Below are 21904 nucleotides of genomic sequence, written 5' to 3'. Positions count from 1 at the left end.
CTTTCTTGTCCATGTGTGAAAGATATCTACTCATATTCATGTGTGCATGTTTATACCACAGACTAGTATTCTCATATGAAAGAGACCATGCTAATTTTGTTTATTTTCAGTCACCTTGTTTCAAATTCACCCATTTTCCTGCCAATTTTGTTTTTTATTACAACTGAATATATACAGATTTCTAAGCACAAACCCATGGTTTCTAATCCCTGAGCTAGCATAGCTTAATGTTGTAAAGAATTGTCTTGTCAACAAAGGCAGAATGTTCCTGGATAAGTGACTGGGTTTACTTTCTCTTTTTGGGAGACGCTACACAGTGATTTTAATTATAATAATTCATTTAACTTGAAGATTAAGGCAGCTGGATAATAGGGACATAGCACTGGGAACACACCAAACCTCTCCCTTCAAAAAAAAAAAAAAAAAGAAAAGAAAAGAAAAAAAATGAAAAAAATGATAGTCAAGCAGTTCTGTATAATTAAGCCTTTCCCTGACAGTGGAGACAATATCAGTGATATGCTAGTTGAGGAAGAACAAAAGAATAAACAGATACAAAAGCCAAGTGCATGAAAGTCAACTGATCTGATCTCAAGAGTGACTGACAAGGTGGTGACATTCTGCTGTCTCCAGAAAACAGGCCAATTGTTCTGCTCCTTTGCCAAGCACTGCTGCAGACAGCATCATTTGAAAGGCAAACACTGTTCCTCTGTGATTTTTTCATCTCTAGGGCAGGATCCCTGGGAAGCACCTCTTTCACATAAGGCTGGGGCTCATGACAAGGTCCATCCTCGACCATAGTAACTTTACATTGCTGTATTTCCTGGGTGGGGGACCTCTAATCCTTAGGGAGAGTCCATGGCAATGCTTGACTATAGAGAACACCTTCTTAGCATCCTGAATGCGAGCACTTTCACCTTAAAATGGAATCATGAGAGTGGAAGTAACTTTATTCAATTAATTGAGCAAGTTAAGTAATGTTTAGGAACCACCAATCCAAAAGCCTATTCATTAAGAAGAAAGAAAAATGTTGTCCATTTTGATTAACAAATTCAAGTGGTTGCTACCTGACATAAAGCAAATAATTATCAGAAAGGTGAGAAAAGTAAACCCCAAACAGTAAAAAATACATGACAATTGCTTCTCACTAAACAAATCTGTAACCTTGGCTCTTGTGGGTGTCCAGTTAACTTTGGTATATATTTTAATCCATCAAATAAAACATTAACTCTCACAATTCAAGAAAGTAAAAACCAATTATCAAATCTCTCATTTGATATAGGTAGAAAGACAAACAAATAAAGTGTAGGTTTTTTTCTGCCCAAGCTACTGTTGTCCTGGTCATTTTATGAAGAGCTTTCTAGAATATTGCCATACCAGCTGCTTGAGGGGTATGTGAGTCTAAAATGCTGAGAGCTGGGCACAAGAAGGTCAATGGCTGATGTTGGATATGTTCCCTGGTTCTCAATCTGCTTTTAAAATGATTTGTATGACTACTGAGTGTGGTTCTTAGCTTATCTTAAAACTAAAGGACTTTGTAGGAAGAATATATAGAAATATGCGCCATTAGCCAGGTACGGTGGCACATGTATTTAATTCCAGCACTGAGAATTCAAAGGCAATCTAATGTATACTGTGAGCTACAAAATAGAGACCAAGAAATTGGCATCTCTAAAACTTGTTTCAGTGTATTTGTGGTGGACCCTTTTCTGGATTTCAGATCAATATTCTGTGGAGCTTTCCAGGACCCACTAGATAAGAATCATGTGGCACAGATTTTACCCTTATATTATGTTTGGGTCAATGCAGATGGTTTGACCAGAACAAGAGAAACTTCACATAAAAAAAAAAAAAAACTATGTGATGAGATATTTTTTATGCTCTACTCTGAGGTCCACTCTGAGAGCTAAATTTGGACAGTGTGCATTTTGAAATGTTCATAATACCATATAAAGCTGCTGCTGAGTCGGAGACATTACAAAGGTTTAAGATGAGCCTCGATTCAAAATTCAAATGAAGCACAGAGCTTTAATTAACACACACACACACACACACACACACACACACACACACACACACACACACACGAATAACTAACGATTTCCGGTGCCATGCTTATGCTCAATGGGAAGGGTTAAAGAGAAAACAGTCTCCTTTGGGAGTGTGTTCACACTGTCATCCATCTCCTAAACACATCAGCTTAATTCCTTCCTCTCTGCTCCTTCAACATCCGTGCCCCCACCTGCAATTTCCACACCCAGAGTCAGTCAGGGCATGCTAATTTGTAGAAAAGCAAGAGTCTTAATCCTATTCTACATGATTCAAAAAACTGAAACTACCCCCAAAAACAAACAAACAAAAAAAAAACTTAAGAAAACATACCCATCCAAAACAAACAAACAAAAATCCCTCCAACTTCAAACCTGCCCGTGCAGGATTTTAATATGAAAAGTTTTATAGCATGGCAAATCATAAGGAAAACTGAAAACTTACCGTAAAAAGTCAACTGTCCCTTTGCTACGTTTTTGCCTCTAGAGTTTTCAGCCACACATTCATATGAGCCAGCGTCTTCCTGTTGAAAATTGGGAATTTCCAGAATTCCATTTGACTTGTGTCTTCTGGCTTTCCTTGCTATTGGCTTCCCATCAGCTCTTCGCCAGAGAATAGTTGGGACTGGGCTGATAGCGAGAATAAAATGGGATAACCCAAATTAAAGAAAGCCTCGTCTCTTTTTAAAACCTACACTGCTAACTCCTTCCATTGTTTCCAAAGCCAAGAGCACATTAAAGATTCCCCAAATTTCTTTCCCATGTTAGCGTTATTTTAGCAGCAGCTATATCTCTAGCATTAGTCACTTCACATTTTTCTTAAAATCAACATTCTTAACATTAAACAATGTAATCGGCTCCCTATGCACCATTATCATTGAAAGAAAAGAGCATTTTCAAAAAGTTAATTTTATAATTTTCTAGTATATCTGGATTTTCTAAATTATAATTGTTAAAAGAAAATGTTCAGGCACATATGTAGTGGAATTAAAATGGAGGCAATGTTACATACATCTTTTCCACTGAAAAGAGGTCCTCGTCCCTCTTCAACTTGTTGGGCTCTTTAGCCCTTCTGACTAATACACAGAAAGGAGTGATAGCGAGTTGATTTCTAGATTCAAGCCTTAAGAAGCAGACAGCTTCCATGCTCTTTTTCTTGGAACACTCTCTGAGGCACCTATGAGAAGTTCACCCTGAGGATGTTCCATGGAGGTTCGCCTAATGACAGATCCAACTGGTCCCATCACACAACCTCTAAGACACGAGAAGTGTGAACGATGTGTCTTTGAGGTCTCCAATACCTGCTGTGCCAGCTTCTCATCAGAGACCCTCGGAGGTATCACACAGACCAAAAACATCACCCAGATAAGCCTTTCTTGGATTCCTAACCCATACATCATGAGATAATAAGATGTTAACAGTTTGTTCCAAGTTCGTAATGCAGCAGTAGAGAGGAGAAACAATATATTCTTCTAAATGTTAGGGCCAGCAATGTGAACACCACACTGTAAGTTACACCCACATATTGAACAAGTGATAGTAAAAGTAATGAGCCCATAAAGTCTGGAAACTACAACCTAATTGCTGGCATAGAGGAGCGATTCACTCATGACAAGCTGATCTGGGTAACACAGTTGTTGTGCTTATTGTCGTTTACATATTGATGACCTCACCGATTTATAGTGGTCCATTTGGAAGGTGGTTTCTGAAAACAATAATTAAAGTAGCAAGATGAAGAAAAGAACAGTCTGTTGCATCTTAATGTACTCTCCAGGCATCTAGCATCCTCTTGCCATAACTGTTTGGAACACATCTTAAATTGCCAAGGAGGGCAGTCTGTCTGCAAATGAGTGGTTTTTAAGCTAACCGCAGCTTTTAGGATTGTGGCTTCCTAGCAGGGGATACAATTATTTACTTATTTATTTTTCACAAAAACACTCACAGAGAAGTAATTACACTAAAGACTTGCCAATCTTCTCTGGGAAAATTGAGATAGTATTTAAAAAATTAAAGCTATCAAATCTACTATATTTGTTTTAAAATAATTTAAGTTCATTAGCCAGACACTGATTCAAAATGCAGGAGGGCTCCATCAGAAGCACATTATGTATGGGTGTCTTTACAGTCAAGCATACACATACTTAATGCATGCTTTTAAACACAACTGCACTTAGACCAGCCTTCTACTCTTAAGTGAGCAATAGTGGTGTGTTTCCAACAGCTAGACATGCATATCCAAACATTTCTGTGTGGATCTGAAGAACCCAATTTGTGTCTTTTGTTTTTATTTTAGCACCATTGAAACATTGTGAATAGATTTTAATTCATAGTCCCTTTGGAAGTGTGAGCAATGTGAGTTTTGTTTTCTCCAGGGAGGGCTTTGTAAAGTGTCATCTTGCAAAGATTGCCAAATATAGACCCTGACGATCCAGTCACCTGCTCTCTCTGTCTCCCTGGTTGTTTCCTAGGTTCACAGAGAGACTTTAAAGATCAACCACATCACAAGATGTGCAATCGACTTTTCTTCTCAGCAACAAATCATTGCCATTTACCGTGTCGGACATGTGGCTTGACAGCTTGCTTTTCATGTCGGCCCAGCATTCAGTCCTGCAGCTCTGTCACAATTTATACACTGTGGTAAGTTTTTAGGAGATACGAAATTACTGCGGTGGTAAACCTCATCAAAGTAAAGACACTGCTGTGGCCTACATTGCCACAACTTGAAAACAATCATTCCATTAGAATTGAAAATAAAATTGGAAATGCAAAAAATGCCTGAAGTTTCTGTGAAACAGAAGACATTTCATTTCAAAATACGCACTGAGACAAGGCTCTCGTGCTGTGGCTTTTGTCCATACTTAGGCACAGAAAAAAGCAGACAGGATTAAGAATGGGTTTCTGGCTAGATGGGTTGGGCAAAAACACCGACACAGACCATTAAAATCCACAAGAGCCCCAGTGTTCTCCCTTCTGGTGGTAGTTTACACTGTGGACGGCAAACCATTCCTGTTGGTTACTGGCACATAAAAACCCCAACTGATCTGCGTTTCCCTTCCTATGCCCTCTGGCAGATCCTCTCCGGGAAGTCTAAGTGCTTTCCAAGTCAGTTCTTTTAAGTGTAATCCAGATGGAATAATAAAGTTGTGAATAATTTTCAGACCACTCTAAAATAGACTCTTAGATATCAGCTCTTCTCAGTCTCCAGCGAGAGCGGAAGGGAATCCAAATGAGAGAGGGAAGTTCGGCAATTTGAAAAGAAATTCAAGAAAAATTTTATGTATTCTCTGCAAACGGACCCAGAATGAAAGTCCCCGTTTTTCCAAATTGTCAGCTTGCCTGTACCTCAAATGAAGGCCATTGTTTTCCTGTCACTGTGGCTTAGACAGCATGCACATTATAGGTCATAATAATAGAATGAAAGACTTTTTCGGAACCATTTGCCCTCCTCTCCTTTGTGGCCGTGGCAGCCCAATCCTTCTGGAGCCATTACCTGTCTTTTTCCATAGGAAGAGCACAGAATCAAAGATGCAAGCACAGAATTATAAAGAGAAAGGCGATTTGATTTTCAGACAGCTCAGGAACCATCACTGTGAGCACTGAAGATAATGCTCTTCCTGCCAGAGGCAAGTGGAGGAGGGACGAGCAGAACTTACTTTCCTAAGGCAAAGCATTCCAGCTTGACTGTTGTTCCTCTCTCGGCCGGGACTGTTTCTGGAAACTGTACTTCTATTTTGGGTTCATATTCACCCATGACCCCTGTGAACAGACAAAGAAACCAAGTCTCAGAGGTTCTGTCAAGATGTACATAAGTGTTTTCTGACAATATAGAGTCTTCCTGTATGCTAATAGATGCACACTCAATTCCTTCATTTGAAACAGGCTCTTCTCAAACAGCATGTGACCCCACCTCTTCCTCCAGTTTCTTGGAGAGAAAACTTCATATCAAAACGTCCACACCACCTGCAGAGGATAAGATTCTCCTTGCTCTGGCTGGACTATGACTGAAAAAGCATGGGATAAAACCGGACTCTCTGAACATGGCGAGCAATGAGGGCTGATGAGAAGCCAAGGACAATGGCACGGGGTTTTGATCCTACTTCATGTTCTGGCTTTGTGGGAGCCTAGCCAGTTTGGATGTTCACCTTCCTAGATATGGACGGAGGGGGGAGGACCTTGGACTTTCCACAGGGCAGGGAACCCTGACTGCTCTTTGGACTGGAGAGGGAGGGGGAGAGGAGTGGGAGGAGGAGAAGAAGGGTGGGAGGAGGGGGAGGGACAAGGGAGGCTGGGAGGAGGCTGAAACTTTTTTTTCCTTTTCTCAATAAAAAAAAAAAAAAGAGTTAAAAAAAAACGATTCTCCTTGCTTTTTGAGAAGTACTTTGTAAAGGTTGCTCGGGGAGGGGGAAGGAAGAAGAATTGATATATTCCCAGTCAGAAGGAATATCACTTCCTTTGGAAATACACTTCACAAAACATTAAACTATTTATAAACGCTTTTAAAATACATCCTTTAGGGTGTCCACATAGTGACTTCTCAGAGTCATTCTCTGGTCGCAGTGTTTTATTCACATCTGAGGCCAATCTGAATGGATCTAACTGAGTACATTCAAGGCAGCATTCTATGTCGTTAACGCACAATAAATGGTTAACAGCAATGTTTGCATGTGCTTATCCTATCAATGAAGTAATTAATTACCCTTGAAGTCATAGTCTCCATATCTAGAAAGATGACTGTGTGATAATAGTCACATTAACAGCCCAACAGATGAAATCTATGTTTCATGACTAAAAACATATCACTTACTTCCTATCAATAATATCTTGATTCATTAGTTAAGGCTGCCACAGGTTTGATACATTTATTTCTATCTGATCTCCAGACATTTCCATGATTATTGATTTAACAGTACTGGTAAAGAGTTTGGGGTTATCAAGTTTATTGAAAAGCAAACGGTCACTTCAGTTCAGCTCTCATTTAGACCCTCCCTCCCCAGTCAGAGGAAAGAGAAACGAAAGGTTTCAGAAGAAAAGGGTAACAACAAGAAACGGATGGGCACAGGTGCAGTAACAAAGAGAGCTGATTTTATTCATCTTGCAAACATGTTTCATGTGCTGGTTCAGAAACTGAGAGGCACCACAAAGATCTAATCAGTCCATAAAAAAAAAAAAAAAAACAGCTCAGCATATGAGTTAGATATTTACAGTGTTGCTGGTTTTGCTATGAGGGCTGTTGTCAAGAGGTGAACTTGAATACAGTTCTGCTGTTGCTGTTTGGTTTTATTTTCTTTCCCTAGACTAACGGGAAGACTGGCTTTAGAAAGGACTTTGAGAGGACTTCCATGCCATTCTTAAAAAGAATCTTTTTATATTCATTTATTTCATATGTATGAATGTTTTGCCTGCATGCATATATGTAGACAGTGTAATTGTGTGTTCTCTAAGGAGGTCAGTAGATGCAGTAACCCCTGGAACTGGAGTTACAGATGGTGATGAGCCACTAAGTACATGTTGGAAACTGAACCTTGGTACTTTGCAAAAATAAGTGCTTTTATCTGCTGAGCCATCTCTTCCTTTAGGGTCATTAAGTTTGATGTTCCCAAATACACACTTCTGTGCATCCAGGGAAGATCACGGTTAGGGCTTTTTAGAGCAAGGGATTGAGAGAACTCTTGGTCCTTAAAAGGGTACAACTGCCATTGATAGCTATGCTTCCTTTTACAAGGGAGGCTGTCATCTCAAAAGGGTTAACACTGTTTTTAGTCCCACCAATATCTAGTTAACGGTCAAAGTTAAAACTCAAGGCTCGAGTCTTCACCTTTTACCATGACCTTTTCTCCACCACAGTATATAAAACGGTCAAAGTAAGTTTAAATACACCAAAGCCATATTTGACTTGTTCACAAACAAAGCTATTTCCCCTTTCTGGCCAAGTCTCTGCCATAATTTCTCTTGCACCTCCATCTGATTGCTTCCCTTTGAGCGTTTGCACAAAGCTGACTGGGTAATGGGGTGGCGCATACTAACAACAGCATTCACACACAGCTGCTGAACTTGCTAACAAACCGTCTGTATGGTTGAATCATCATCCCATAAATATCAGTAGTATGACTCGGAGTGCAGTGAGCACGTTAACACCTTTTAGTGCTGTGCATGTGGCTGTATACGCTGAGATTGGTGTTAATTGAAAAAAAAAAAAGAGTTGTCTTAAGAGGGGGAGGTCTTTTCTTCCTAGGAAATCAAGACAGTTTGCATGGCAATGTATCACACGTTAAATGGAGATGAGAGAGTTGTGTGAAATATATTAACGGCAAGGATGTCTTAGAGGTGACTGACTTTGCCCCTTATCTTATCTTTCAATATTGTCATTACATATACATCATGTTTCTTTAATGAATCTATGAAGATTATAGTGAGGAGTAAGCGTATCTCATATAACCTTGTTCTAAGCATCAGTGTGGATAGATACTCAATGGTCAGATCGTCAAATGTCTATTTCCCCATCCTTAAAGTTCTGTCTATTAGAGTGGATTTGGAGTCCCTGCAAAGAAAGCAAGATGAAAATGCTGCTCTGAGGAAAGGTCCCAAGCCATGTGGTTAAACATAGATAAGAATTGTGGATTAATTTAAGTAGTAATAGCTACTTCATAATAAGCCTGAGCTTATAGGCCAAAAAGCTTATAATTAATATAAACCTCTGTGTGTTACTTTGGGACTAATTGACTGCAGAGCCAGGCGGGATAGAAACTTTTGTCTACAAGTCCCCTCTTGTAGAATTGTTACATGAAATGCCTCTTCCTCCCCTCGGAATGTCCTACTTTCTAGCCCACTGTGGCTTGTGAAAGACTGGAAAAAAAAACCAACATTTTTTTTCTGCTACATTTCTTACTCTTTCTATAGTACTAAAAAAATGAACATTTTTGAAAAGATATGCTTGCATATTAACAATTTACTGATTTTAAGGGAGCAGTTCAATGATTCTTAGCAAGTCTGTTAACACATGCCACTGTCACCAAAATCTGGTTTCCGAGCATTTCAATACCGAAATAATATCCATGATGTCTATTTCCTGTTAATTTCCAGCACAGCATAGCACAGCCTACAACAAACTTTGACCTACCTTTGGCACATATACCTTCTCTGGGCATTTCATAGTAGTGGAATCATATACCTGCAGCCTTTTAAAAGTATTTCCTTATTTTTATTTTATTTATATAAGTATTTGCCTTCATGTATGTAAGTGTACCACCTGTATGGCTGGTTCCTTTGAAGGTCAGAAGAGGGGGCCGGTTCCTCTGGAAATAGAATTCCAGACAGTTGTGAGCTGCCATGTAGGTTCTGGGAACTGAACCTGGATCTTCTGCAAGAACAGCCGAAGTTCTTAACCTCCAGCCTCTCTCCAGTCCCCGCTTGGTATCATCCCCATCTGGTTTCTTTTATATGACCTGCTTTCCAGGCCCCTGCTCTAGCACACCAGCATTCTGTTTGGCCTGTTGCAAAACTGGATGCCGCTGTAGGCACATCCCACATTTTATTTATAAGATGAAAATTTGCGCTGGTTTCATAGTGGTCCTGTAACAAAAAGCCACAAACCAAGCGGCTGAAAGAACATGTTTTTCCATAGTTCTGGAGGCATGAACAGGCCTGAGCTCTAGGATTCTGTGTATAATCCCTTGCTTCTTTTTAGGTTCTGGAGGTAGCTGTTAATCTGCCGTGTTCCCTGACTTGTGGTTATGTCGTTCAAACCTCTGCCTCTGTTTTCAAATGGCTCTCTGTATCTTCTCTGTGGGCGAAGTGCCCATTCTATTGCAGGGCAATAATATGACCAAAAATGACCTCATTTTAATTATCTGGACTCACAATGACCCTGATACTTAGTAAAGCTCCATTTTTGAGGATGGAGGTGGGGAAAGGTAGGATGCAACATACTGCAGCACTGACAGATGAGCATTTGGGCAACTGCCATATTCAGCTGCTGCCAATGATGTTTCAATGAGCCATGGTGCGCTTTGTGTGTCCATATATTCATTTGCCTTATGCTCTCTATGACATTCATATACATGACTCTTTGCTGATTTATGTCTTACTACAAATGATGTAGCCTCAGAGTAGTGTTTCTGATTACCTTCTCTAAACTCTGTCTTTACTATTAATTTCTATAAGCATTTTTTGTCTTTCAATGTATCTTAACCACAGTGTAAGACTCTCTAATTTGTATATGTATTTATTAGCATTCACGCAGATGAAAAACACAACACCAAGTGATGTATCTATATTTTTCATACTTATATTCATATCTTAGGTTCCCAGTCTCTTAATAGGTATTCAGTAAATAACTATGGACATAAAACATCTTAGAAACTCCACAATGACTCTCGACAGTACAACTGTTTCCTATTCTCTGCATAGAGAGTTTTAAACAAGCTATTTCCTCCATTGTACATCGTATCTTGAGGACTAACTGTTCACTTTTTTTTTTGTGCCATTCACGAATCCTATTTCATTAACAGGAATCTGAGAAACGTGAGATGAATGGGAATGTGTGGCAAGGAGGAAAAGACGGGAGGCATGGAGGCATTTTAAATGTGGCCTATAATAGTAAGAGACACAGGCTGTTTTCCAGCCATGAGCGTCATTTACTACATATCCTTGTGGTTTTCATTTACTAACATCAACTGTATAGCTTGTTTTTCTGGTCATATGGGGGTAGTTTCTTGGAATAGAGAGTGAGCCATATTTATAGCAGTATAAATATGAACAAAGAATTATCAGTAAGAACAGATTGATCCAAATACATAGCAGTAATTACAGTACATAAAGATGATTTTCCCTGCTGCTTATAGGAAAGCCAGTTTATATAAAGAGTAACCTTGTCTTATCATACAAATAAGGAAGCACTTTTCTTTAGCAACACCGCGAATAATATTTTTGGGAACACCTGCGGAAGCTCTCCATCTAATTTGGGCTACATCTGGTGTTATAGGCTGTGTTTTATTTGGCTATTTCTTTTATTCTAACTATTTCGGCCTTTACTTTTTACATAAAATGTGAAATCTGTTAGCTTTCTCTTTTGAAGCAAACAAAAGGCTGTTTAAAACAGAGATACATAATTTTAGGTCATTTTTCTGGCCACTTGGACACCTTTGGACTTAACTGGCCTAGAGATGATCTGGTGACTTACAGAGCAAGGCCATGGACAGAATGACCCCTGAGTCCTTTTCCATTCTTCACAAAAGTTTGAGATACTAAAGTTTAGTATCTAATTACCCAAGATAAACTAGAGAGATTGTATGCAATGCACCCTGGGTGAACCAGAAAACATTCTCTGCCACACTTTTCTTCCATGTACATTAAATGATTTGCCCATCATGTCCAATTGTAAAAAGACATACTTTCCTCTATACATTTACTCATGAGCTTGGAAATACAGTCTAGGCTTATGAAATTCAAGCTTCAATGATTTCTCTACAACTAGAGACCCATTATAACAGTTCTAAGAGTTACACCACATACCCGAAATTCCTAATGTCAGTGTTCCCAAAAGGCAAGATCTTCGCTCTGTTTATGTTACAGTAGAACTTAATAAATATTAATATCAATCATAAACTATTCAGTATGCCTGGCAAAAGGGGGCTAGAGTTCACCAATGTTAGCACTGTACTGATTTTTGTTTCTACAGCTTTTACAAGGCTGCTGTTTTGGGTACACTGTCTGGTGATACGGCATACTTAAACAATGAGTTGTTTACCGTGTAAGTAAAAGCTGTTTTCATGAGGAAGCCTGGCTAGAAGTTCCTGGGTGTTTATTCAGAAGCCGTCGTTCATTATGTATTGAAATCACCTGGAGGGCTTGCGTTTCTAATTTACAGAGCAGAACGACAGACCAGGGATGAGGATTGGCAGCTCCAAGTAGCTCCCAGGTGATACTGCTGATGGTTTGAAGAAAACACCTTGAGCGCCACCATCCTTATTCTGAGCCCGAGCAAGAGGTCCAACCTGATATTAATAAACCTGTCGTGGTAGCACATCATGGTGGGATACTAGGGACTGAGTTCTACCAGTGATGAGGCGATGGAAAGCCACAACTTTGCTCATGACCTTGTGGGCAGAGGTTGTCCCACATTTTAAACCTAGACACTTATTAAGGGGTAATGGCTGCGTCTGTAAGAGCACAGGATTTTAGGAAATAGATGACAATTTATGGAATATGAAAGTGAAATCAGCCACATGCTGCTCTTGTTTAAGTACAATTTGCAGAGCACTGTGCTGGCAGAAGGAAGACAGTTTGCAAAACTGTGCGCCGAAAGATTTTTGCCAACGCCTGCCTTAGCTGGAATCTGCGCTTGCTAAATTAATCCACAGATGGAAGGATCATTTACTAACTTCCACTGAGGGGGATTTTCTACTGAAAAAAAGAAATAATTGCCAAAATTGGCTTGGAAAAAGTTTCCACATTGACTTTCTTGAAAAACAGGTCACACGGTGTGCATTCCATTAACCTAAAAATATTTGGAAATATCTGATTAGTCATACCAGTTTCCTCAGCTGAATTCGCCATTGTGGCATTAAAAAAAAAAAAAGTCTGACTTTTCCTTAGTATGAAGGAAAAGCTGATGAAGTTCAGAGGATCAGTTTTGGTTTATTTCTGTCACTGAGATAAAACCTATGACCAAAAGCGACTTAGAAAGGAAACAGCTTATTTGGCTTACAGATTCCCATCACAGTTCATCATTGAGAGAAGTCTGGGCAGTCACTCAAGCAGAAACAGAGGCAGGAACCATGAAGAGCACTTCTTACTAGATTCCTCTCATAGTGTGTTTAGCCTGCTTTCTTATATGACCCAGGACGACCTGCCCAGGGGTGGCACTGCCCACAGTGGGCTAGCCCTCCTACATCAATCAATAATCCAGAAATGCCCCCCTCACATTCCCAACAGCCTATCCAACAGACTCAGTTCTTCATCTGAGGTGCCTTCTTCCCAAGTAACTTTACTTTGTATCAAACTGACAAAAAGTAACCACCAGCGTCTCATGTATCTCTACCCCCAGTCCAGTAAGATAATGTCTTCTAAATTGGGTGTCTAGCAAGAATCTCCTACCACTAGAGAAAGGTAAGGTAGTATAGCAAGGATATCATGTGTCTTTTAGTATCAGGATCTTGGAATGGTTTCAAAATAGACAAGAAATGAAAGTAAATGCATTATTTGTCTTAAATAATATCTGTACCTCCTTCTTTTCTTTTCAATAGCTAAGATACAGGGGAAACTTTTTCTAGCAGGTTGCCTCAATACAAAGCCAGCGTGAGCATGTATCCCTGCTTGACCAGGAGAGTGTCTGCTCACCAGAATGCCTGAAGTAACTTGCCATATCCAGGATGTGTAATGGATTATAGGATATTGAGCTATTTTTGTCTCCTTTGAGGATATTCATACATATTAAAATGTTCTTCATGTTGTGCTGAATTAATTCTCTCTCTGTCTCTGTATGGACTGACACTAACTGAAATCAGTGGCGGCACTACTGATAGTTGTTTGATAGTTAACAACAGTATCATAGTCTCAGTAGTCAACGACACCTTCTTCTGCACGTAAAGAGTACAGGATTTCTTTGGACCTTGCGGGTAGAAGGTCTAACTCTCTCATTGTACTTTGCAAACAGTCACTGACAAATGTCTGCCAATAGGTAGGTGAGTGCGTGCTAACGAAAGTTTATTAATAAAAACAGGTGGTGGGCCCAGGAGCCATAATGGGATGACCCTAAGTATTGGGAATATGGGGAAGATTGTGATATTTGAAAGAACAATATAATCAATAGACTATTAGAACTACCAAGAGGTTTCAATAAGCTTAGCAGATTTCAAATAACTTTTAAGAGTAGAAGCATTCTTTAACAAGCAGTAACAATTTAGATAGTATGCTTAAAAACAAAGTACCATTTAGAATAGCAACAAAGATGATAGAAAAATTTAGAAATTATCCAAGAGTAGTCAACTTAATAATGCAGAGAATTTTATTTATTGAAACAGGCCATGGGAATGGCTTGCCTGCAAGGGGTTTGTCAGCACAGAGTTTCTTCTGATGGAAACTCTTTTTTTCATTTTTGGTTGCCTGACATTTCTTAGAAGATGATTTTCAGGACCGTGCAAATCATTGAGCTGTCAATCTATACAGAATTCCACCATCCCATTCACGATTCTGTGGCTCTGGCATATCACTGAAAGTGAATCTGTTTTAACTCTGCACTCTCATGCAATACAGCCTCACTCTTGATTCCTGCTCCCACTAGACAACTTAACTATATCATTTCCAAGTACAGAAAAACGCACACATTCTTCCTGGAAAGCTTACAAAGTGTATTCCTCAGTATTTATTGGTTAAATATACGATTACAACTTTGGGACCTGCAAGATGGCTCAGTTGATAAAAGTATTTGCTTCCAAACCCGATCTTTGGGCCCTCATGATGGAGCAAAAGAACTAACTCCTGAAAGTTGGCTTCTAATCTCCAAACCCCTAGCCTATAAATAAATAAGTAAATACAATCATTAGCCCAAGTCATCTCAGTTCTAGGCAGGACAGCATTAGCATTTTTATTTTACCTATAGTTTCTCTATCTGTTATTCTATTGCTGAGAATCCAATTTTATAATCCTAATAAAAAATAAAACTAGACCCTTTGATAGTTTGAAGTTCTCTAAGATTATGTCACCATGGTCTGAAAACTGGCTGCTTTGACTTCATAGTATACTGCACACCAGGAACACTGAGCAGATGCTTCCTAACTGACGAGCCAAATGACCATCCAAGACCTTTGGCCCCCATGGACCCGAAATGGAATTGGCTGGAATAGAGGTCTAAAGATGACTGCCAAGTTCCTAAGCTTGTCAAACCTTCAGAATATCCACAGCCATTGAGACTCTATTACATCAGATTAGCTATGGCAGCGTAGAGAAACATCTCAAATCCTTTAGTCATTTAGACCTTCTCATCAAACATGTTTTACGCCCACAGATCCTTAACCGTGATGTTTTTAGAAAATTAAAAAACATGACATGATTGCTGTGACAAAGCTGTAAGAAAGTCACAATTAAAAGTGAGACTTAAGTAAAGCAGAGAATTTGGGGGAGAAATACCTACATAATGCAAAATTACATTTAAGTAGAGGATATGTAAGTTTGCTTGTTGCCTAAATGCTGGGATATCAATAAAACACTCTAAGTAGGTCAAGTACACACTGAAAGAAATATTCTAAATACTCTAATGCATCTTTTTTTTAAAAAAAAAATCTGACTCCTAGGTTAATTAAGTGGCTCATAAATAAAGCTGATTTATTTATGAAGACAAATAGTGTTTGCTAGGACCCCGAGGAGATTCTAATACAGGTTGAAGAAATATTAGAAAGACTTGCTGTGAGTAGCTAGCAAGATCATAATGGAGGAAACATGATACAGATGGAATATATTTCTAAACATCTCATTCTTTTGCTCTTTTAACTTATTTTGATATAAATTTGGAACTATAGAATGGGCTGTGTTGATTTGTGGCATACATTTTAATGTTGATAGAGATGGGGTATCTTTTCACGGTCTCTTCATAGTGAAGGTGAATGTACTTGTTGCCTGCTATGATTTGTATTTGGAAGAAACCTGGATGGAGGGGGGAGGACCTTGGACTTCCCACAGGGCAGGGAATCCGGACTGCTCTGGAGAGGGAGGGGGAATGGAGTGGGGGAGTGGGAGAGGAGTGTGGGGAGGGGAGAGGAGAGGGAGGAGGGGAGGGAAATGGGAAGGCGGGGAGGAGGCAGAAATTTTTCCAATTAAATAAATAAATAAATAAATAAATAAATAAATAAATAAATAAATAAATAAATCTGACCCAGTGAGGAACATGTGTCTTGTCTGTATAGAGTAGTGTTTTATGCAACCTGATCTTTGCAAATTTTGAGTTTGAAGAAAACTGAAAAGCTATGCCTAGAATCCCCTAAATGACAAGAAAGAATTTTACAGATAATTTAATACATATTGCTTATCCATGTAGCAAAAAAAAAAAAAAACAAAAAAAACTAAAGACCAGAGAAATGACACCATTATCTCATGTGAATTGGACTTGATTGTTACTGTATTCCAAGAGTCCACTACTTTTCCCTTCCTATACATGTTCACCACATTTATTTTTGTCCACTTTCAGTGTTTTCTGAATCTATGAGATGCTGAGATCGTCATCTGGCCTTTCTTCCATTAGGTTAAAGCGTGATCTAAGGTAAGAACTTGGAAAAACATGGCTAAGAATTTCACTTATACTCCAAGAACATAAATGTATATGTATAATTTTAGTATTTAAAAAAATTTAGTATTTAAAAAATTATATATTTTTGCAATAATTCCTTACATGAGTATTATATTTCTACCATTTACATTTCTCCTTCTTCCCCTTCAACTCCTCCTATTCCATCCATTTCCTCTTGAATTTATGATTTCTTCTTTTTCAATTAATAGGGTTATACTTTGGGATTCAATAACCCATAAGGAGAAAGCTAGAGGTAATGTCTTTCAATATTTTAATTTTATGCTGAAGTATAAGCATTCAAAAAGTAAATTTCACATAAAGACACACAGACATATATATGTGTGTGTGTGTGTGTGTGTGTGTGTGTGTGTGTAAGTATGTTTATTCCTAAGGTGTAAAAAATATAAGGATTAAAGAGAAAAAAGAATGCAAAAGCCTCTAAGGATAAATTTGTTGTTCTCTATTACTTGGCATTTCTTCTACATAGAGTTTGTTCTAGTTAGGGAAAATGGCTTAAAATATTTAACAACCAGTGTGCAAAGCAAGGGCTCACCAAACATAACCAGGCTCAAGTCATCTTGCTCAGCAGTTATCTTGGTTCTAGTGAGCAAAACAAAACTTGCAAGCCAATCTCTAGCCAGTCTCAAGGAACAGAGATAAATGGTTAAGTCTATAGAAATACTCTTTATGCTCAGTTAAATGCTCATGTGAGTGATGGACACCAGTATCCTTACAGACTTCCTCATTCCCCGATTGCTCATTTCTGTGTTAAGTCTTTTTGTCAGGAGACATTTCAGGGGAAGTGGTAATGACTGGGGATATAGGAAGTAGCCTTTCAGGCTTATCACCAAATTCTATTATTTCTCTAACATATGCTTTACATTAATCTGCCACTTTTTGTGGAAAATGTGGGACAAATTTGAGACCTGTGCAGAAAGTATATAATATTCCAGGCTCATTGTTATTACTGACCAGCATTGGCCTATTATTGATCAATAGACTACCGTATTGCCTCTAGTAATAGCTCAGATGCACATTTTCTAATTGAAATCTTTCCTTTCAGGATGCCTAAGTATAAAAGGAGACTGCTTTAAACTGCTGGATTCATCTCCCAGCTTCCAGTGCACATAGAGATCTGTGGATTGCTACCCTTACTGTGAGTTTATTCCCAAATAAATAAACCTTTGTTATACTCCTTTCCAGGCTATTGTGGAACTCTTTGAAATACCTAAACCTAAGTGATAGGCACATGTTGCCAAATAACAACTTACGTTATTTTTCATAACACATTAAAAAATATGTAGAAAAACAATTACAAACTCTGAAACAAAATTCTACCCTATCTGTCTAGCAATTTTCAATTATGTATGTTTTTTAATAAGAGAATACTGTAGAACAAACTTCAGTTACTTGGAAGAATCCCAAATGCAAAATTTTTAAAAGTCAAGTAAGGAAAAGCAAAAGAATCAGCAGAGCGCAGGACAGCTCTTCCTCAAGTTCAGATAAACAGAGATGTATAGGGGCCAGGAGTCCCATGTCACTTGTCAGCTCTTCAGTAACCCCTTTTCCCCAAGCAAAGATGAAAAATTTGGTTAATGTAGCTCATCTGTATGTGGTTATATGTTCTTGGTGCTCATGTGTGCAAGAACACAGGGAGACCAGAAGAGAGAGCTACTCAGCATGGGAGCTGGGATCCAAATGTAGGTCCTCTAAAAGAACAATATACACTCTTTACCTCTGAGCCATCTCTCCAGGCCCAACTTTCAAAATTTTATACCAAAAGAAAAATACTGGAAGTTTAACCTTGTTAATTAGCACTTTGGAAACACAATTCTACCTATATTCTACAAACAAAAGTTCTTTTTCATTATTATTATAATTTTATTAAAATAAAGTTTTATGAGCATATTTCGGGTAAGTCGTTGATGTCTACTTTTATTTCATCCATGCTAAACCACTTTGCATGCATCTTAATACACAAAGTACCTCTCGGAGGTAAACACAGCTGTGCTAATTTTATTAACGAGTAAACAAAGGCCAATGGGTAAACAAAAGCCAGCGAGGTTAAAGGGAAACTTCTCTGTGGAATAGCCAGTAACTGGTGGGTCTTGATTCTACCCTGAGAACCAGTTCCTCTGTCGTTCTGGCTTATTTCCTGGCCCAAAATTGAATGAGGATGAGGGAAGCAAGAGAAATGCACTCTTTGAAATACTGAATTAAAGGAAGAGCCAGTCCCAAAACGCGTGTGGGACAATGCGCTGGGGGCACATGGTGAATGCATTGAGATGGACGTGGGACACCACACCTGATTCCCATCACCACCTGAGCCAAGATTCACCATTCACTTTTTATGGTGCTCTGGTGATCTCTTGGACTGGAAACAGTGAGTCTAAAACTGCTTTCCTGGATGGAACTCAAAGGTATGACTTGACTAGTAGGGAAATCTAGTTGTTTAAGTTACATCTGTTGATGGCGATGCAAAGCACCAGTTGTGGCAATTAGTTTAGCTGAGACTCAAACGGCCTCTGCCTTACTTGTTATGTTTCTGAGTCAGAAAAAGGGTGTGAAATTTTGAGTGTGCTTCAGTGATCCAAAGGACCATACCAATGCCACACTCCTTGCATATATCAGCCAAACATAACAACTAAATACAAGCTCCTGTAGAGTGATAATTTCATTGATTTTTTTTAGCTCTCACAGAATAGACTTTATTAAGGATGTCATCTTAATTTTGCAATCTCCTTTTGATTTATAACTCCCCTCTTCTCTTACCTTCAGATAGGAGCTAATTAAATAACCTGTTTTGTGCTTAGTAATTGAACTTCATATCCATTTTATGTACTCCAGTCTAAATGAGAAAGATAATATAAATTTTTACTATGCAACTCTCATGCAAATTAAGAATGAATGGGCATTAATCGCTGAAGAATGAGGTGTTTAGCCTGCAAATTCTGTGATAAAATATTCTAATACAAAACATTGGTCATTTCTATGAAGATGGAGTAGACAATAAATTTTAGGAATAAATCTAAAAACCAAGCAAAAAGCAAGATTCCTGCCAGCTTGAGGAATCCATGGTAATGCCAGACTTCCCGTGTTCCTGATTTTGGTTCCCACTTTCAAAGGCAGCTGCTTTCTATGATGTTTGTCTCCAGCTGTATCTTGCTGCATCCAAGTCAATATTGCATTATATCCATGACTTGACACACAAAGACAGGTAATTCTTTTGGTTAGATATTTGGCACACAGACATTTTGTTTAGAAACCCCCAAAGGGTTCTTTTTTTTTCTTTTCTTTTTAAGGATCTTATACAAAATGCCACCGAAGCAGATCCTTTTTTGGTTTTTTTTCTTTCTGGAACTGGAAAGTTGATCTCTGTGCCTTTTGACAGAGCTGGTACTTTGTTGGACATCATTTTTTAAATTGGGTCTCATGTAGCTCAGGCTGTCTTTATACTCACTAAATGGCTGAGGATGACCTGGTACACCTGTTCTACCTGCCCCAACTTTCTAAGTGTGGGGATTTCATATGTATATGCCACCAAACCTAGGTTCATATAGTACTGAGGACTGGACCCTATGCATGCTAGGCAGGGACTGTATCAGCTAGGCTGAGCTACATCTTCAATCCATCTTGCCTACTTTGTGAAATGACGACAGTTTGATTCTGTAAGTACTATGTACCATGATAATTTAACAGCAATCTACCATAGTAATCTGACTTTTGTTGTGCTGCAGTCAGGATGCTGGTGTTAAGTACAGAATCTGATTGAGTAGTGTGAAGCTGGAAAAGTTAATAACAAACACAGATATATCAGATGAATATTAATGACAGAGAAATCAACCAAAACACTGGACAATTCTTTTACTTTTCTTTTTTTTTTTCTTTTTTTCTTTTTTGACAGGAATTCTCTATCACACAGCTCTAGCTGTCCTGGAATTAGCTCTGTAGATCAGTCTGGCCTTGAACTCACAGAGCTCCACCTGCTTCTGCCTCCCAAGTGTTGGGATTAAAGGTGTGCACCACCACTGTCCAGCCTGGCAATTCTTTCTCTTGTTATGGTAAAGGTCAAGTGTCTGGCTTTGTAGATAATGTGTAAAATAGGGTCATCAACTTTTCCTTTGTTAATCTGCTTGCTAAACTGTTTCAATTCTTTTAACAAATAGCTTTCTTATAGAGTCTCAGTTGCTAAGCCAGAAAGGATGCTAAGCAAGAATGCATCATTCTTGGTTTTCTCCTGTGTATTCTCCCATATCCAGTGCATCGCTAAATTCTGACACTTTTACCTGCATTTCTGTCCTCAGCTATTCTCCTTACCCAGTGTGGTGGTTTAATGAAACTGGTCTCCATGAACTCATAGGGAATGGCACTCTTTGGAGGTGTGGCTTTGTTGGAGTAGGTATGGCCTTTTTGGAGGAAGTGTGTCACTGTGGGGGTGGGTTTTAGGTTCCCTATGTTCAAGGTACTGCCCAGGGTCACAGTCCTTCCAGATGCCTTCTAATTAAGAGGGAGCCAGCACTATGTCTGCCTCCACATTGCCATGATGATAATGGAATGACCCGCTGAAACTGTAAGCGGGTCACCCCAATTAAATGTTTTCCCTTGGTTACCACCACTCCCAAGGTGGAATTTTGCAGTAGTCTTCTGACCACTCTTTGGAAGATTTTTTTTTTTTTTCCTTCTGGAAAGCAGTCAATTAATCTTTTTAAAAACACCAGTCACTCTCAGGCCTACGATCCCCTAATGCTTTCTCACTGCTCTTCAATAAGATTCAGTCTTCTCCCTCTGGTCTCCATGACTGGTACATGATCATTAAACTCTAACCCATTCTCCACCCAGATTAGTAAGAACAAGGCACATTTACTTTATTCTTATTTCCAGGACAGGAAAAAGTTTTTCTTCACTTTCTCTCTCCATCTCAGGACCTTTGAGTGTGCTGACAGCTCAGTCTGGACTATTCCTCTTTCTTTTCCTCTCAGGACTGACTTATCATTCTGACTACAGCCCCATGTCCATCTTCAGAGAGAATTTCCATGGCAACACTTTCAACAGGATATAGCCACCCCACAGAGCTTCTATTTTTCATGCTGTGTTATGTTTATTCTTAAATAAAACTGCAATTTGCTCTTTGCCCTGCTTGCCTCTCACCGTTCTGCTGTCCAGAAGAATATTAGAAGCATAAAACAAGGGCCTGTTGTTGTGCTTACTGGAACATAGAAACAATGCTGTCAAAGTGTCTGAAAACTAAACTATTTGTGAAATTTTTTTAGTGCGTTCTCTATTTTTAAGGATGTTTGGACCATCTCTAAACAGCTAATTTGACAGTTAATACCCTGATCTGAAAACTTCAAGTTCAAGCCCACTTGGGCATCAAGTTCACCAGTAATGTAGAGCTACAGAATAAACGTGGTGCATCGCTCAGTGGCAGACCACTTGCCTAGCACATGCCAGGACCTGAGTTCAATCCCTGGCATCGCAAGAAACTAGACAGGCAGAGCAATGCATGTGGAAAATAAAAGGCATTTTTTTCTGTAAGACTTAATGCAAGAGCTTGTGTAGGATGGAGAGAAGAAACAGTGGA

General features: G+C 38.9%; 1 protein-coding gene across 8 annotated transcripts in view; it reads right to left on the bottom strand.

The window, feature by feature from the left end:
* Cntn4 (contactin 4) overlaps window positions 1-21904 on the bottom strand; it is a 1000475-nt gene that overhangs the window by 199843 nt on the left and 778728 nt on the right. For all 8 annotated transcript variants that reach the window (XM_026788153.1, XM_026788152.1, XM_026788157.1 and 5 more), the window contains 2 exons: window positions 5699-5801; window positions 2491-2675 (listed from right to left, as the gene is read on the bottom strand). In XM_026788153.1, the coding sequence (XP_026643954.1) occupies window positions 2491-2675; window positions 5699-5801 (288 nt within the window). The remainder of the gene's footprint in view (window positions 1-2490; window positions 2676-5698; window positions 5802-21904) is intronic.

This window comes from Microtus ochrogaster, unplaced genomic scaffold (assembly GCF_000317375.1).
Source record: "Microtus ochrogaster isolate Prairie Vole_2 unplaced genomic scaffold, MicOch1.0 UNK1, whole genome shotgun sequence".
Lineage (NCBI taxonomy): Eukaryota > Metazoa > Chordata > Mammalia > Rodentia > Cricetidae > Microtus > Microtus ochrogaster.
The sequence above is the reverse complement of the archived record's forward strand: the minus strand, read 5'-3'. Positions and strand labels throughout refer to the sequence as shown.